This window comes from Colletotrichum fructicola (assembly GCF_000319635.2).
Source record: "Colletotrichum fructicola Nara gc5 chromosome Unknown KSG_Nara_v1_contig10, whole genome shotgun sequence".
NCBI lineage: Eukaryota > Fungi > Ascomycota > Sordariomycetes > Glomerellales > Glomerellaceae > Colletotrichum > Colletotrichum fructicola.
In genome coordinates, this window is record NW_027094060.1 from 640243 (window position 1) to 656786 (window position 16544).

At 53.7% G+C, this 16544-nt stretch overlaps 5 protein-coding genes across 5 annotated transcripts; 3 read left to right on the forward strand and 2 right to left on the reverse strand.

The window, feature by feature from the left end:
• Window positions 1–1343: 1343 nt before the first annotated feature.
• TIF34 (Eukaryotic translation initiation factor 3 subunit I) lies at window positions 1344–2636 on the forward strand (the record flags this gene model as incomplete). The annotated part of the gene is made up of 5 exons (XM_032020522.1): window positions 1344–1393; window positions 1512–1992; window positions 2046–2162; window positions 2216–2440; window positions 2493–2636. 5 exons carry the CDS (start codon window positions 1344–1346, stop codon window positions 2634–2636), a joined length of 1017 nt encoding a protein of 338 aa, XP_031882359.1.
• Window positions 2637–4323: 1687 nt separating this feature from the next.
• On the reverse strand, window positions 4324–5118 carry CGGC5_v015690 (Uncharacterized protein; the record flags this gene model as incomplete). The annotated part of the gene is made up of 1 exon (XM_032020521.1): window positions 4324–5118. One exon carries the CDS (start codon window positions 5116–5118, stop codon window positions 4324–4326), a length of 795 nt encoding a protein of 264 aa, XP_031882362.1.
• Window positions 5119–6063: 945 nt separating this feature from the next.
• ISW2 (ISWI chromatin-remodeling complex ATPase ISW2) lies at window positions 6064–9652 on the forward strand (the record flags this gene model as incomplete). Its single annotated transcript, XM_032020520.1, has 4 exons — window positions 6064–6150; window positions 6245–6412; window positions 6490–9465; window positions 9518–9652. 4 exons carry the CDS (start codon window positions 6064–6066, stop codon window positions 9650–9652), a joined length of 3366 nt encoding a protein of 1121 aa, XP_031882361.1.
• Window positions 9653–11419: 1767 nt separating this feature from the next.
• CGGC5_v015692 (putative WD repeat-containing protein) lies at window positions 11420–13354 on the forward strand (the record flags this gene model as incomplete). Its single annotated transcript, XM_032020519.1, has 3 exons — window positions 11420–11524; window positions 11588–11765; window positions 11817–13354. The coding sequence occupies 3 exons, from the start codon at window positions 11420–11422 to the stop codon at window positions 13352–13354; spliced, it is 1821 nt and encodes a 606-aa protein (XP_031882364.1).
• A 229-nt stretch (window positions 13355–13583) lies between these two features.
• Window positions 13584–15867, reverse strand: alg13 (UDP-N-acetylglucosamine transferase subunit alg13; the record flags this gene model as incomplete). Its single annotated transcript, XM_032020518.1, has 3 exons — window positions 13584–13963; window positions 14036–14492; window positions 14899–15867. The coding sequence occupies 3 exons, from the start codon at window positions 15865–15867 to the stop codon at window positions 13584–13586; spliced, it is 1806 nt and encodes a 601-aa protein (XP_031882363.1).
• Window positions 15868–16544: the final 677 nt, after the last annotated feature.

The window sequence follows — 16544 nt, forward strand, 5'->3', positions numbered from 1 at the left end:
TGGATATGCCTGGAGGCCGGTATCTACCCCGAGGGACAGCTTCAGCCGGGGTGTTGCGGAAGCCTGTGCAAGTGAGTTTGCTGCGGATAAGGCTCCCGTTGATGCTGGCACTGGTGCTGCTTCAGCTCCAGCATGCAGCCTGGCGACGTTCAGATTGGACGATCGTCCCTGCAGGAGCCGATAAGGACGACTTGGGCACTGCGGCCATCGCCTGCCCTTCAGCCGAAAGAGTGAGGACATCTCGGCTCTGTATCCGAGGCTGCGATACTCAACTCCTACTTAGGCCCCCGATGCCCCCTCGTATCCCTGTGCCGCAAGCTCACTCGAGCCAGACCTCCTCCACAGGGCCTTAGCCAGTCTCTGACTCTTAGATCGTGTGCTGCGATGAGTCGTGCGAGCCTGGCAGTCAGCTCCCTGATCCTGGCTCTCTGCAGACTTTGTCCCAGCACACATGGGAATCGGGATCAGCACGTTGGGCAGGTCGAAAACTCGGACTGTTATCCGAGTCCCGCTGAGACCTGATAAGCGCGCTCCAAATATTAGACGACCCAATGACACAGGCTGCCTCGTCCGTCCGTCGTAACGAGACTCAAATATTGTACAGGCCTCTAAAGAGGCAATTGACTGGTATACAGAGTCGAGTAGTGTACAAAGTGGCGATGTTATTAGGATTGTCAAGGTCTGTGGTTAAGGGCAAGAAACAATGTTGTACAAGAGCCACAGAAAAGGCGTTGACAGGTTGTGGCCTGATTCGGTGAAAATTTCACATCATCGCGACTCGACGACTAGAGCAGACGGGCTCGAAGTTCGAGTTGGCGTTTGGCAATCCTAGTGGCGGACTGAAACGCTGTGAGAAGAGTGTGAGTCAACGATGAGTCGAATCGTCAAACCGGACCTGTCGGTATTCCTGCGATAGGCGATGAATGAGATGATGATGCACCACCATCAACAAAAGGCACAGAACAGACGGGAGCTTGGGAAGCTTGGATGACTCCGGAAGCTCCCTGTGGCGGCGGCGCTAAACCCAGCAGGTAGCGCCTCAAGCCTACAGTGAGTCAACCCGTGGACGACCAAACGTTGGGCCCGAAAGCTTCAGGGCACATGGCCCGTGCCTCAGGCGAAGGAGAAAGCGGTGAATGCTTGCCAGTGGTGGCAGAATTCGTCGCGGGGAGGGGAAAATGTGCCCCACAGTGCACCGAAACCCACAATGTCGTTGAAGGGCAAAAATTCCACGATCCCCGACGACATCGCAAGCCTTTAAAGACCGACGTCCCCTGCCGCACAAACGCCCCCCGTACAGCTGCCCCGAGACCGAGAATCGCATACTCCCGAAATCAGTCAACATGAGGCCCATTCTTTTGGCAGGCCACGAGCGTGCGCTCACCCAGATTAGGTATGTTGCGCGGCGGCATCAGATTTGGAGGAGGGGGGAGGGCTTTTTCCTCATTCCTCTCGGCAAAGAGGGGCTGCATTTACAGCTGCTAACCACGTCGCGCTTCCCGCAAATACAGATACAACAACGACGGTGACCTCATCTTCTCCGTCTCCAAGGATCAGCAGATTTGCGTTTGGTACGCGCACAATGGCGAGCGTCTCGGCACTTACCACGGCCACGTTGGTGCCATCTGGACTGTCGACGTCGACCCCACCTGCACCATGATCGCCTCCGGTTCCGCCGACAACACCATGCGCCTTTGGGATATCAAGTCGGGCAAGAACCTCAAGACCTGGGAGTTCCCCACTGCCGTGAAGCGCGTCGAGTTCAGCGAGGACGGAACCAAGCTGCTTGGTGTCACCGAGAAGCGTATGGGTTACCTCTCCAACATCATCGTCGTCGACATCAACCCCGATCCCGAGGCCGAGCAGAGCGACGAGCGCGTCCTTACCATCGTTTGCGACGAGTCCAAGGCCACCGTCGCTGGCTTCAGCTACCTCACCAAGTACATTATCGCCGGTCACGAGGACGGTTCCGTATCCCAGTACGACGCGAAGGTGGGAATTGCAATATGGATACTGAGAGGGATGTGCCGCTGACTGGCCTACAGACTGGTGACCTGCTCTACAACGAGCCCGTGCATGAGCTTAACACTCCCATCACGGACCTTCAGTGGTCGCAGGACCGCACCTACTTCATTACTGCCTGCAAGGACAAGACCTCCAAGGTATGTGCAAATCTACTGTTCCGAGGCGAAGCCTGTATGCTAACCCATGTCAGCTTATTACCGCCAAGGACCTTGAGGTTCTCAAGACTTACGTCGCCGATACCCCCCTGAACAGCGCAACTATCACTCCCAAGAAGGACTTTGTCATCCTCGGTGGTGGTCAGGCCGCTATGGATGTCACCCGTACCTCGGCGAGACAAGGAAAGTTCGAGGCGAGATTCTACCACAAAATCTTCGAGGATGAGGTTGGCAGAGTCCGCGGTCACTTCGGTCCTCTGGTAAGTCGATGTCGCAACAAAAGGCAAGGTACAGCTACTGACTGTTTCTCAGAACACTGTCGCCGCAGACCCTACCGGCAAGGGCTACGCAAGTGGAGGAGAAGACGGTTACGTCCGTGTCCACCAGTTCGATAAGGGCTACTTCGACTTCATGTACGAGGTCGAGCGGGAACGGAAGAACAGACAGGAGAACTAGACTTGGTTTCACACAAAAAAGGGGCCTTTTTCTCGTCTTCTTCGCGGCTTGCATAGTACGGCGTTTGGGAAATCTTCGGGGGATGGTTAGATTGGTTTTGTAAAACCTAGGGCAGTCCGCGAAACAGAAAGACTGGTGGGATGATATCTCTTCTCCCTGCGGGTGACACACGTGGCCGTCACCGCAGGGAGCCTCCAAGATTTAAGAAACCAAAAACGGGGTAATGATGAGTTCTGACACTAGTTTCAACGCAATAACGGTCATGATCTGGAAGTGGCGATTTACGCAAAGAGTGAAGCCTATGTGTATATGCGTTCCATTGAAATTGTGAGCGCATGTGGCCTCCAGGAGACGATATGTTTTCTTTGTTCTCTAGAGAAGCACATATAGAATACATGCCTGGGAAACCGGCGCACTTATGCTTACACAGAAGAAAGAGTGTTTCAGAGCAAAACAGCAAAGGGAGACGGTCTGCAACAGCATAAAAAGTTCACACATACGGATTCAGGATCAAAAAGTGCAAAATGAAAGGGACGAGACTCGAACTCGCGCGGGTTGCCCCACCAGGAAACAGATGTTAAGCTGACCTTAACCTGGCGCCATAACCAACTCGGCCACCCTTCCGTATGGTGATCCTGAGGATCTAATTATTGGACGGGCGGGCGAAAAAGAGATTTAAGAAGCTAGCGCATGATGTGCGTGCGAGTGGGGGGGTATGCCCGCAGTTGAAGAGGCGGGTGATGGAGGGGTGACAGGGCAACCACGCACCGTTGGCCGGCCGCATCTCAAGATTGACCAGGGTGAACGACTCGTCCGAGACAGTCTTAGACAGCGGCAGAGAAGTGGCCGTTTTAGAGAGCCGCTCCAGATAGTCTCATTATTCCGCAGTGAGGGGATTTTCAAGCCGGCGGTGGAACGTACGCGAAACTTTCATTTCTTCTAGAAGGTCTGTTTTTCTTCATTCGCCGAAATTAGACGGCTGGCAGAAACTGAAAGCCGTCCAGCAGGTTCTAATGGGTGGGGCACGCGATGACTCCGCACCTCAGTCCCGGAGTTCACATTGAGAACCTTGGAGGCGCAAACAGCTTTTTTGGTTGAGGGATTTCCAGGAGTTTGGACGACAGAGACCCTGCGGCGTCATAGTTGGGATGGGCCGGAAGGTTATGGGAGCGAGTCGTTCGTTGACTGGTTGAAACATGTTTTGGTTGTTTGTTATGCAGCTTGACAATCTAAAATACTGAAACATCGGACATAGTGATTTAGCCGCACTGAAGAATTAAATCAAACATGATATGATATTGACGTGGAATTGTGCTGTCATTATCTCTGTCCACAATGGCGGGCTATTTCGTTAGGAATATAGCTGCCATGATGACTTGACAGAGGAGGTATGTGATATAATGTAGCTATGGACGTGGACTAGCTAGCCGTCCCTATTGGCATCATCGCAAAAACCGTCCCAAACCTAACACCGCCCATGCACCTTCATAAAACCAACTAACGCCGCTTCGTGACGCACTCTATGCCTGATTCCCTTTCCCCCTAGTAGTGTGCGTCGATGCTTGCTCAATCCGTCATATGTTGCCCGAGAATCGTAGCAGGCAAACGCTGAACATGCCTCGTGACACGTCTATGTCTGTCGCTGAAGAAGAGAAAAATGAGGTCTATCAGACGTGTCCGCGCCCGATCATGTGTGACGGGAGCGCTTCGGTCCGCCGCCAAACATATTCTTGTCCAAGCTGCTCAGGTCGAAGATTTCGGCAAAGTTGATTTTACGCTTCGAACCAGCGCCGCGGCCGAGGTTGTTTCCCTGCCTTGATGCAGAGCGAGGGATATTTGCAGCGTGGCGTGGCCTTGATGTGCGGGAAGCGGGGTTTGCGTTTGCGCCGTCGTGTGTTCGAGAAGAATCAGACAGGTCGAGGTTTGCAAGGTTGAGGTACGCGTCTTGCTGCGGAGGCTGAGGAGGCCAGGCATGTGCGGATTGGAAGGTGAAGGTGTCCTGCGACGGCACCGTGATCGGCATGATCTCCGGCTCTTCCTGGGCGGGTTGAGGGGCAGCGGGAGATGTTGAGTCGGTCCTCATTTGTGTCTCCTCCTGCAGTTGCGTCTCGCTGTTCGAGTGATTGAGATTAGGGGAAGATGTGGTCTCCGGCTTGTCCGCTTCATCGTCGCTTTCGGCATTTTGGGAGTTCTCCCTGCCTTCCAACCGCTCGGTTGCCCAACTTCGGATCCTCCGACCGTCGCCATTGCCCAAGCCGATTCGTTCTTTGTCGAGAAATGCCAGCAAATCGTCGAGGCAGTCCTGGTACCCGTCCATACGGGCCTTCGATTGGGCAGCAGCGGAGGCCTTGTAGAGTTTCGTCACCGATAGAGCGGCGTTTTTGAAGGCGTCGAGGAGTTGCTCGGGAGAGTCATTTTGCGCAGCCTGCTTCCCTGCTGAGGCGCCAGGCAGGGAGGTGTTGAGGCTTCGCATCGAGTCCATGTTTTCTTTGGCTACGTGTAAACTGACTGAGGGACGTCAGCAAGAAGGAAAAGGATAAGAGGAGGGAGTCCCGCACCAAGCGGTGAAGTATGTCGTTGATGTTGTCAGGGTAAACAAATCTTGATGCCGCGGGTGGGGTCCAAACGGGTCCCCAGTGTCTGGCGCTGGCGACGATAAGGGTGCGGTTACTGCCTCGAGTGCGACGGAGCAGAAGAGGTTATAGGCCGCTTCTTTAACTACGGAAAAAGAAGGTAGTTTGTTCCTATAACGAAAGCGTGTTGATTCCGAATAGCAAAAAAGGCCACGATGATCGATGCAGGTGTTTGGCAATGGATGAAGTTCAGGTCAGCTCTACCTCAGCAATTACGCCGCCGAGAGCACATGACACTGGAAGCGGCACTCGCCGACAGCCAGCAGCACCTGCGGCGGTACCTGGCCGCCCAATTGCCTCAGTGGCTTTGACGTTATCCGTCGGTGGTCATTGCGCACTAGCTTTGCCAGATGACCCAATCACTGACCCAAAGTGGACCTTCACTGCTGCATTTGCTGACTGTTACGTTGGGGCGGTTAGGTTAGGTCGGGTTGCAGCTCCCATTCCCGCGGGTCGGAGGTAGGTTTTCCCGGTCTAGCTGCACGGTGACCTTGTGGGCACATGCAGTGCTGCACATGGCGGACTGATTGACACGGCGCAAACGCGCTAATCCTGATTAGATTTGTCTCTACCGGCGGAGGGATCCCACCTTTCTCTACGACTTCTGAAAAACATCTACAGACATTCAACTTCTGCACCGCAGCGCAGGCACTCGACCTCCAGCTTGGACGCACCTTCCTACATTCCAGCTCGGCGACATCTTCAAGATCTATACACAATCACTCTTCTTGGTGCGCGTCGTGGTATCTTGCGAAACGCGTGTAAGTCGCGTAAAGTGATTTACGGCCATCAAGATGGCGCCCTCTCGCTCAAGAGCTGCCGTGGTCGACACCGACGCGTCAATGTCCGACGCCCCAGAAGTCAACCATGCCGAAGAGATGGTACGTTGCAATCTTTCATGTCCTCCCGTTGTTGCGGTGTTAGGCCCCGCGACAGCCCCCTACAAACGAAGCCTTGCAGCTGACGTGCATATAGGAGGTTGACGAGACTCCCGACTACACCGACTCAGACACCAATCCGAATACCACAGCTAGTAGCGTTGCTGGCGAGCCCGTTGGAGATGGTCGCAAAAGACGTTCCGAAGCCAATCAGCTGCGTCGCAGCATCTTCGGCAAAAAGCACGACAGACTGGGCGAATCCAAGGTACTTCCAAGCCCAAATAATTCTTTCTTTGATGGGCGACCTTCGGTTGGCGGACGCTAATTGATACTTTTGAACAGGAAGAGGACAGTATTCGACGATTTCGATACCTGCTTGGCCTGACAGACCTTTTCCGCCACTTCATCGAAACAAACCCCAACCCTAAAATCCGCGAAATCATGACCGAGATTGATCGACAGAATGCGGAAGCTTCAAAAAGCAAGAAGGGCGGGGCGCGTCAAGGAGGCGCGAACAACGAGAGACGCCGTCGGACCGAAGCCGAGGAAGATGCCGAGCTTCTTCGCGATGAGAAGCACGGAGGCTCTGCCGAGACCGTCTTCCGCGAGTCACCCGCCTTCATTCAGGGAACCATGAGAGACTACCAGGTCGCTGGTCTCAACTGGCTAATCTCTCTCCACGAGAACGGTATCTCGGGCATTCTTGCTGACGAGATGGGTCTTGGCAAGACATTGCAAACGATTTCCTTCTTGGGCTACCTGCGGCACATCATGGACATCACTGGACCTCACATCGTCATTGTTCCGAAGTCGACATTGGACAACTGGAAGAGAGAATTTGAGAAGTGGACGCCCGAAGTTAACGTCCTTGTGCTTCAGGGTGCCAAGGAGGAGCGCCACAACCTCATCAATGATCGATTGGTCTCAGAGGACTTTGATGTCTGCATCACGAGTTACGAGATGGTTCTGCGCGAGAAGGCACACCTCAGGAAATTCGCTTGGGAATATATCATCATCGACGAGGCGCACCGTATCAAGAACGAGGAATCATCGTTGGCCCAGGTCATCCGTCTGTTCAACTCCCGAAACAGACTACTCATCACCGGTACACCCCTCCAGAATAACCTGCATGAGCTGTGGGCTCTGCTCAACTTCTTGCTTCCCGACGTCTTTGGTGACTCTGAAGCTTTCGATCAATGGTTCTCTGGCCAGGATCGTGACCAGGACACGGTCGTTCAGCAGCTTCACCGCGTGTTGAGACCGTTCTTGCTTCGAAGAGTCAAGAGTGATGTGGAGAAGAGTCTTCTGCCCAAGAAGGAGGTCAACGTTTACCTGGGTATGTCTGAGATGCAGATCAAGTGGTATCAAAAGATCCTGGAGAAGGACATTGACGCTGTCAACGGTGCCAACGGAAAGCGCGAGTCCAAGACAAGACTTCTGAACATTGTGATGCAGCTGCGAAAGTGCTGCAACCACCCTTACCTGTTCGAAGGAGCTGAGCCCGGTCCGCCGTATACCACTGATGAGCATCTCGTTTACAATGCCGGCAAGATGGTTGTTCTTGACAAGCTTTTGAACAGAATGCAGAAGCAAGGTAGCAGAGTTCTCATCTTTTCTCAGATGAGTCGTCTCTTGGACATCCTTGAGGATTACTGCGTCTTCAGGCAGTACAAGTACTGCCGTATTGATGGTGGCACGGCACACGAGGACCGTATTGCTGCCATCGACGAGTACAACAAGCCGGGGTCTGAGAAGTTTATCTTCCTGCTCACCACAAGAGCCGGAGGTCTAGGCATCAATCTTACCACTGCTGATATCGTTGTCCTCTACGACAGCGATTGGAACCCTCAAGCTGACCTGCAGGCCATGGATCGTGCTCATCGCATCGGCCAAACCAAGCAAGTTGTTGTTTATCGATTCGTTACGGACAACGCGATCGAAGAGAAGGTCTTGGAGAGAGCAGCCCAAAAGCTCCGTCTGGACCAGCTTGTTATCCAGCAAGGTCGGGCTCAGACGGCTGCGAAGGCGGCTGCAAACAAGGACGAACTGCTGTCCATGATCCAACACGGTGCCGAGAAGGTGTTCCAGAGTAAGGGCGCCACCGGTTCCCTAGCCTCCAAGGGCGCCGATGTCGAAGAGGACGATATTGATGAGATTCTCGCCTCTGGTGAGACGAGAACCAAGGAGCTGAATGCCAAGTACGAGAAGCTCGGCATTGACGATCTGCAGAATTTCACTTCCGAATCTGCTTACACTTGGAATGGCGAGGACTTCAAGACCAACAAGAAGGACATCGGTATGAACTGGATCAACCCGGCCAAGCGTGAGAGAAAGGAGCAGTCCTACTCCATGGACAAGTATTTCCGGCAGACAATGTATCCTCCCAAGGAGAAGGACAACAAGCCCAAGGCGCCCAGGGCGCCGAAGCAAGTTCCCGTCCACGACTACCAGTTCTACCCAGTTCGTCTCCGAGAGCTCCAGGACCGTGAGACGGCGTACTATCGCAAGGAGATTGGCTACAAGGTCCCTCTCCCCGATGGCGAGGATGACAAGCTGGAGGAAAGAGAGCAAGAGCGTGCTTTGGACCAACAGGAAATCGATGATGCTACGCCGCTTAACGAAGAGGAGCTGGAGGAGAAGCAACGACTGTCGCAACAAGGCTTCGGCGAGTGGAACCGTCGTGACTTCCAGCAGTTCATTAATGCCTCTGGTCGCTACGGTCGCAACGATTACGAGAGCATTGCTGAGGACATTAACGACAAGACGGCCGCTGAGGTCAAGCAGTATGCCAAGGTCTTCTGGCAGCGTTACACGGAAATCGCCGACTACAACAAGTACATCAAGGTTATCGAAGACGGCGAGGAGCGCATGCGCAAGATCGAGCACCAACGGAAGCTGCTTCGCAAGAAGATGTCCCAGTACCGCGTCCCCTTGCAGCAACTGAAGATCAATTACTCTGTCTCAACTACCAACAAAAAGGTATACACGGAGGAGGAGGACAGGTTCTTGTTGGTGCTGCTCGATAAGTTCGGCATTGACTCCCCTGGCTTGTACGAGAAGATGCGTGACGAGATCTCTGTGAGCCCTCTGTTCCGCTTCGACTGGTTCTTCCTCAGCAGGACGCCTGTAGAGCTCAGCCGTCGTTGCACCACGCTTTTGACTACAATCGTCAAGGAGTTCGAGGATGTCCATCCGACTAAGGGCGCGAACGGTGTCAACGGCAAGGTCAAGAGAGAGGCCGCCGATGACGAGGAGAACGATGAGGACAGCATTCTCGGCATGGCTCCCGCTAAGAAGAAGGCCAAGAACGGCGTCAAGGTAAGAGTCAGAAGAAAAGCTAGTACGTGAATATGGCTAACAAGAAGTTCAGAATAAGGCTTTGGACAACGTCAAGTCAGAAGCGGGCAGCAAGAACACATCTGCAGCACCCTCAAGAGCGTCGAGCGTCGCCTCTACGAAATCCACAACCAATGCGAAGAGCAAAACCAAGGGCAAGAAGAAATAGACGGTTGGGTCAGCTACATGATTTCACACGGTTCTTTTGGTGCGGGTAAAGCTTCACCTGGCGGTGGCTGTGATAGAAAAGGCGTTTGGTCTGGTACGACCCTGAGTTGTTATTTCTAGGAGATCCTCACATGGCTTTCGCGATAGATGGCCTCGACTTTTGCCGGTGTGTACTTTGTAGTAAATCATATTTTACGAGAATGAAATGGCTCTTCGGAGTTACAGAATCTTTTGCGGCCCCTTAGTACGTCCGTATTGCCAAGTTCCCTGTTACGTGAATTTTCTGGCTCGCTTCTCGTGTGCGGTCTAAGAAAAATATTTGTACACTCTCTCGCTCTCTATAGTGGCAGCCAGCTCTGGCTTCGGCTACTGGGTTACATATAAGGTTATCACAAAGATCGGGTCTAAGTAAGGACGTCCGTCTCCTGGAGATGAGAGGAAGCTATTCGATCCTCGTTAAGCTGACTCATATATGAGGCTATCACTGAGGGCGCAGATGAAGGTCGTGGACTGGGAAGGGACAGAGTCAACTAGATAACTAGGAGAGCACTGAAGGGACCGGTAAAGCGGCCCTCGTTCAGGCCTTGGAGATAAAAGCTCCTCCTGACAATCCCCAATGCAAGCTTCGCCTTATTTTGAAGAAATCATACCCGGCGGACCGTCCGAGCTACTTCTTCACTTGCAAGCGTGCTTCAAGTGCTGCCACCTCTGCGTCCCTGAACGCATCAAAGCTTATCGGGATTTACATCGTCGTCTACCTGTTCTTTTTTTTTGTTCCCAGCTTTTGACTATGCCACTGTCACGTTCTCGATGCGTGTCACATGATCTCATGACTATTAGGCCATTCAAGGCAAGAAGCGGAGGCTGCTTTGAAGTCATGTTATGTGGTTAATCACAACTAGCCATTCTCTTCCGTGTGGTTTCCAATTCACTATGGTGGTCTGTGACGAACTTAATACTCTGTTTGACTTACTTGCTTAAAGCGTTTACAGAAGGAGGAGACCACTCAAAATATACAGTTTAATTACACAAGAACATCCGTAAGGAAGGGCCTTAATTTCTTCACTTCATTCAAAAAGAAATAGAGCGTGGATGAAGAATCATCGCCACGAGATTCAAAAATAATCTCTCCTCATGTGGGACTCGAACCCACAACCTTCCGATTTCAATGGCCTTGTACAAGCCGTAAAAGTCGGACGCGCTAAACCGATTGCGCCAATGAGGACGCTGCGTACACGGAATACCCGTTCACCGATGATTCTCCGTTGCCAAAAGTTGACTCTTATAGTTCAGATAGCGGATACAAGTAAGCTTGCACGACTGACCTAAAGCGACTTTCTGTAGGCGATCCCAGGCTGAGCGATCGACGCATGCGCTGCGACGCATTCATTTGGCGTCGACAAGTTGCTGGTAGAGTTTCCAGGTCTTGAACTTTTTTTTTAGGTAGCTATGGCTTCTGCAACTGGGATACTTCGATGGTGAAGGGGGATGGAACCGCAGCTGCCTCTGTTGGATCCAAACGAACGTCATTCTGCCCCGCACTAGCACCAAATGGAACGCAAGAAGCACTGCCCCTCCATACGGACCAGGATCGCCAGGTCCCAGGTCCAGGTTCCCACATTGTCGACCGCCATTGTGTTGCCTGGGAAAGCTGACACTTGACCCATTTCACCTCTCCAAACATTTTGGAATCGTTCGTTATTCTCTCATTGTGTCTTGATCTCAGTAGCAAACTTTCACACAGGCTTTCTGGACACTTGGCTCCATCATGTCTGTCAACATCGAAAAGATCCTAGCTGCCTCGCCCGCCACGCAGCGAGGCCAGCCAACACAGCTGTCGACCGACAAGAAGGGCGAGCGTATCGCGTACGCGGTCAGTTGATTCAGGCTGTCTAGATTCGATGATGATTCGCGACTAACAACAATGCACATACAGGCCGGCAAATCCATTTTCCTCAGATCAATCGACAACCCTTCCGTAAGCAAGCAATACACCGGCCACACAGCCCAAACCAGCGTCGCTCGCTTCTCTCCAAGCGGCTTTTACGTGGCCAGTGGTGACGTGTCGGGTTCTGTACGAGTCTGGGACGCGGTCGAGGCCGAAAATACAAAGGGTACACTATGATCTCCAGCTTGCCCAGCTTAACCCGCTGACACATGGCCAGGCGAGTACCACATCATCTCGGGCCGCATCAACGACATCGGATGGGATGGCGACTCCCAGCGCATCATCGCAGTCGGAGACGGCAAAGAGCGATTCGGACACTGCATTACGGCAGACAGTGGCAACTCGGTGGGCGAAATCAGCGGTCACTCAAAAGTTGTCAACTCCGTCGCCGTAAGGCAACAACGTCCGCTGCGCGCAGCAACCGTCTCGGACGACAGTTCCATCTGCTTCTTGCACGGAGCCCCTTTCAAGTTCAACTCTAAGCACGCCTCTATTCACCGTGGCTTCGTCTTCGGAACCGCCTTCTCTCCTGACGGCAGCCTACTTGTGACGGTCGGCGCAGACAAGCGTATTCAGCTGTATGATGGCAAGACGGGCGAACCAACAAAGCAGATCGGCGAGGGAGAGCACACTGGCAGCATTTTTGCCGTCTCTTGGTCCGAGGACGGCACCAAGTTCGTCACTGCCAGCGCGGATCAGACGGTCAGAGTTTGGGATGTCGAGTCTGGCAAAGCGACGCAGACGTGGAAGTTCGGCGATGGCGTTAGCATTGGTGATCAGCAAGTCGGTGTCGTATGGCCACACGGACGAAGCGATGGCTTGATCATCAGCTTGAACCTCGATGGCGACCTGATTTACCTTAACGAGGGAAGCGACAAGCCTAGCAGAATCGTGCAGGGACACAACAAGAACATCACAGCCCTTGGGACTTCATCTGATGGACAGGGCAAGACGCTGTGGACCGGAAGCTTCGACGGCCGTGTCTGTCAATGGGATGTCGAATCCGGTGTTGGAAGTGTTGTTGACGGCCAGGCGCACTCGAACCAGGTCACTCAATTTAGCGCTGAAGCTGGACAGACCTTCAGTGTTGGCTGGGATGACACTCTCCGGACTGTCGATGAGTCTGCCAACACCTTCGTTGGCGATTCCGTCAAGCTCTCTGCGCAACCTAAGGGTGTTGCGGCTACAAAAGGAAAGTTGTACGTGGCGACTACCGAGGGAGTGGACGTCTACGAGAAGAACCAGCTGGTGGCTGAGAACCGTCTCGGATATGCTCCTCTCGCCGTTGGCGCATATGGCTCAACTGTAGCGGTTGGTTCCGGCAACTCGGTTAAGATTTACACCGCGGACGGCTCTGGGAAGCTCTCCGAGGTCAAGTCGCTCGACAAGTCTACCTCTCAGATCTCCTGTCTTTCCTTCTCCAAGGATGGCCAATATCTTGCTGTCGGAAACCAGATCGGCAAGATTGTGGCGTATAAGTTAGGTGACTGGGAGGTCGCCACTGACAGATGGTCAGCGCATACCGCGAGGGTCACTTGCATCAGCTGGAATGATGCCGCAACCCACGCGGTATCTGGAGCTTTGGACACGAACGTGTATGTGTGGAGCTTGGCGAAGCCTGGTAGCCGTGTCAAGGCTCTTAACGCACACAAAGACGGCGTCAACGGCGTTGCCTGGGTTGGAGATGGTTCCAAGGTGGCAAGTGTGGGAGTTGATGCTGCGATTAAGGTCTGGGCTGTGTCTGGACTTCAGTAATTTCCTGTTTCTCTGTAGACTATTGTCTTGTAGAGTCATGATGACTGAATGAAAAGCGAAATGACGTTACACCAACCAACGCCTGTTAAAATGGGGTATCTCCGTGTCTAAAAGCCAGTTTCTTTTCCGATCATACCGTCCATGCCAACCGTCTTCCCCCTTTTTCTCGGCTCGTGATTCATCAATTTATGCCGAAGTAATATCGGGAAGGTGTCCACTGCATGGGAATCTAGCCCATCGTCATCTGAGCCACCTCCTCACGCTGGACCTCCCCCGAGCCCCCATTGCCCGCACCTGTCCTGTTTGTAGGCTGAGGTGTCTCTACAGCGTAGCGTCCCAGCATAGCACTGGTGACCTGCCACAAGTCGACGTTGAGAGGCTCGGCATCTTCCTTCACGGAGTGAGGCTTGAACTGCACCTTGGTCTTATCAAGCTGCAGAACAAGCTGTTCCAGTGCATATGAGATGTCGCCGAGATGGCCCCAGATCCCGTAACCCTGGCGCTGGATCTCCTCGGCCAGCTCGACTTGGTGGTTATCCTTGAGGGTCGGGTTCGGGACGACGACGAGGGGCACGTTGACGCGCATGCCGTCGAGGATGGTTCCGGTGCCTTCGTTTATCGTCTGTCAGCTTGGTATTCCATCATTGGGCCCAATTCAACTCGGGATTCTCATGACATTACCTGCATGGCAGATTACAACCCCTCTCTCACGGCCAGTAGCGGCTTGGCACTTTGTCATTTCGACGGTGAGATCGTCGACGAAGTCGAAGGCAGTGATCTCGAGCGTTGGCCAGCGAGGAACTAGCGTGGAGAGAATATTTCGAGAAAAATGCTCATAGTCTTTGCCGCATTGGAGGGTCAGGTGGGTGTAGCGGTCGCCAACGAGGAAGTCGAGGAAGGTAGGCGAGACGACTTCAGTGAGCAGTTGGGTAAAGCGGGCGGTTGCGCCGACAGTGACAAGGCAATGCCGCTCAAGCTTAGGGTTCTCAGCAGACATTATGAGGTGCGGTAGAGAGAGAGTCTGTTGGAAGAGGAGGAGGTTTGTGATGTTTCGGCTGCGAGCACGATGCGCGATGTTTGGTGAATGAGTTGAGCTTGTGAGAGCTTTCCAGTGACGTTGAATTAGGTAGGTAGTGCACTGTGGCACAGCCGATCAGGGTCCACTAGCGGAGTTGTTTGAGCACGCGGGGCCTTACAGGGCGGTGCCTTGAAGTACGTAGCCCCAACGGCACCACCAGTGGACGGCTTCTTTTCCACCTCAGTCCTCTAGCTCCCACCTTCTCATTCTCCAGAGACAATGCAGGTGAGCTCATCCAATTAGAAACGTCACTTCTGACCACTGTGAATGGGCATTCATTATTCCTTAATGCCTACCTCCTTTTAATATCATTTCTTGTCCTTTGAGTTTATGTCTACTCAGACATATCTTATTTAGTCGCTACCTGCACATATCGGCTGCCGGTCCGATCTCTCCAAAAAGGCTCGACTCCCATCTCCCGGAACCTCTTTTTCTCATAAACCTTGGTCACCATCCAACTACTCACAAACATAACCACTACGATGGCAACGATGCCGAAGCAAGCAATGAGAGGAGCCAGTATAGAGAAGACGGTGAAGCCATAGCTCACGCTCTGGAACAACTTGTCGCCCACGAGCTGATCAGTGGCCAGCCCAACTTGCATCGCTGTGAGGACAATGACGACATAACCAAGAACCGCAGCCAGCGCCGCAAAGTTGTCCCGGAGCAGGTCCTCATAAACCGCATGAGAAGCAACCTTGGAGTACCCCCGGAGCAAATACCCCAGGCGGACCCGATAGATCTTGTTCAAGCGGCTCAGTCGGAGCTCGCCGTACCAGTAGCGCGGGTTTACGGACGCATAACAGTGGTTCTGCACGATTTGCGCCGATAATGCCCTCCACCGGTCCCAGCTGACTTGCGGCGGCATGAGGCCCTTTTCAACGGCTATGCGGAAGTCGCTCTCGTACGCGACGAGGGCCGTGTAGGAGAACAAGAATCCGAGCGCGCAGGCGACCAGCTCCCTTCGCGGATCGGGCTGATGTCTCTTTCCGTCACTACTGCTGGTGCCATCGTCGGTGGTGGTGGTGGTGACAAGCAGGTGTGCGGCCCAGAAGTCTGGGTCCAGCAGCCACCGGGGTATCGGCTTGACGAAGATGCGGTTCTTGGCCCATACTAGGTGAAGCTCAGGGTTCTCTGTGACGTGAATCTCCCGCGAGGTGAGCAACTGATAGTGGAGGGGCCTCGGGGGCATCGGACGCCCGCAAATCCAGAGGAGGTCCTGGACATCGTTCAGACGTCGGACGAAGAGCTCTCGGCCCAGGAACTCTGGGTCGTCGGCTCGCGGCACGGTTATGTGGTCGTGTTGTGCTCGGCTGGTTGCCGGGAGGAGGTCGCCAAAGGCTCCGGGCGGCGAGGCCCTTGCGGGAGTGGTTGCATGATTGAAGCCGTCATCGAGGACGCGGACGGTGAAAGGCACAGACGCCGGCCGATCCATGGTGCGACTCGAGAGATGCGGGTTGAGTTTGTAAGCCGGAGTTTTTCAAGCATGAAGTGTGATCCAAGCTGTCGGTCCTGGCACCTGAGTCGGCTGTCTTGTCAAAGGATATCACGGTCCTCGCTGCGCAGGGTGTTGGCCGGACCAGCGATCTTGACAGAAGTTCTTTTCTGGATCACCGAAGGTCTCGTCGAATTGCTTCCGCCCACAAACTCAAGCGAGTTATGTTAGTAAGGCCAAAAGCACCCATTGGACCGCATGGTCTTTGTTGATCTCAGCAGGCTGCAAAGGAGCAATAGGCATCTAAATTTCTTGGGGTCTAAAACGGAGGCTCCCATGTCACTTAAGATGAAGAACCGCAGCATGCAGGCAAGGGGGTTCTCTGCGCAGCCGGACATCGACAGACTCGCCTGGATCCCGAAAAGAGACGAACTCAGCAACGCTAAATTCTGACCAGTGGAACGGCGCTACAAAATTAGAGGCAGCTGCAATCGAGCTGAATAGACTATTGGCGCAGTCGGACAGGCGTTGGCATCGTAGGATGACAATGCATGGGTGGCTGACGCCGCTAAGGTCGTTTCGGGCCGCCTGGCTGCAGGGGGACCCAACTGGTCTACCGGGGGCATCTAGACCCCGGACTGACAGCCTTACAGGCACCGCCTGCCTGCCTCTGCTAC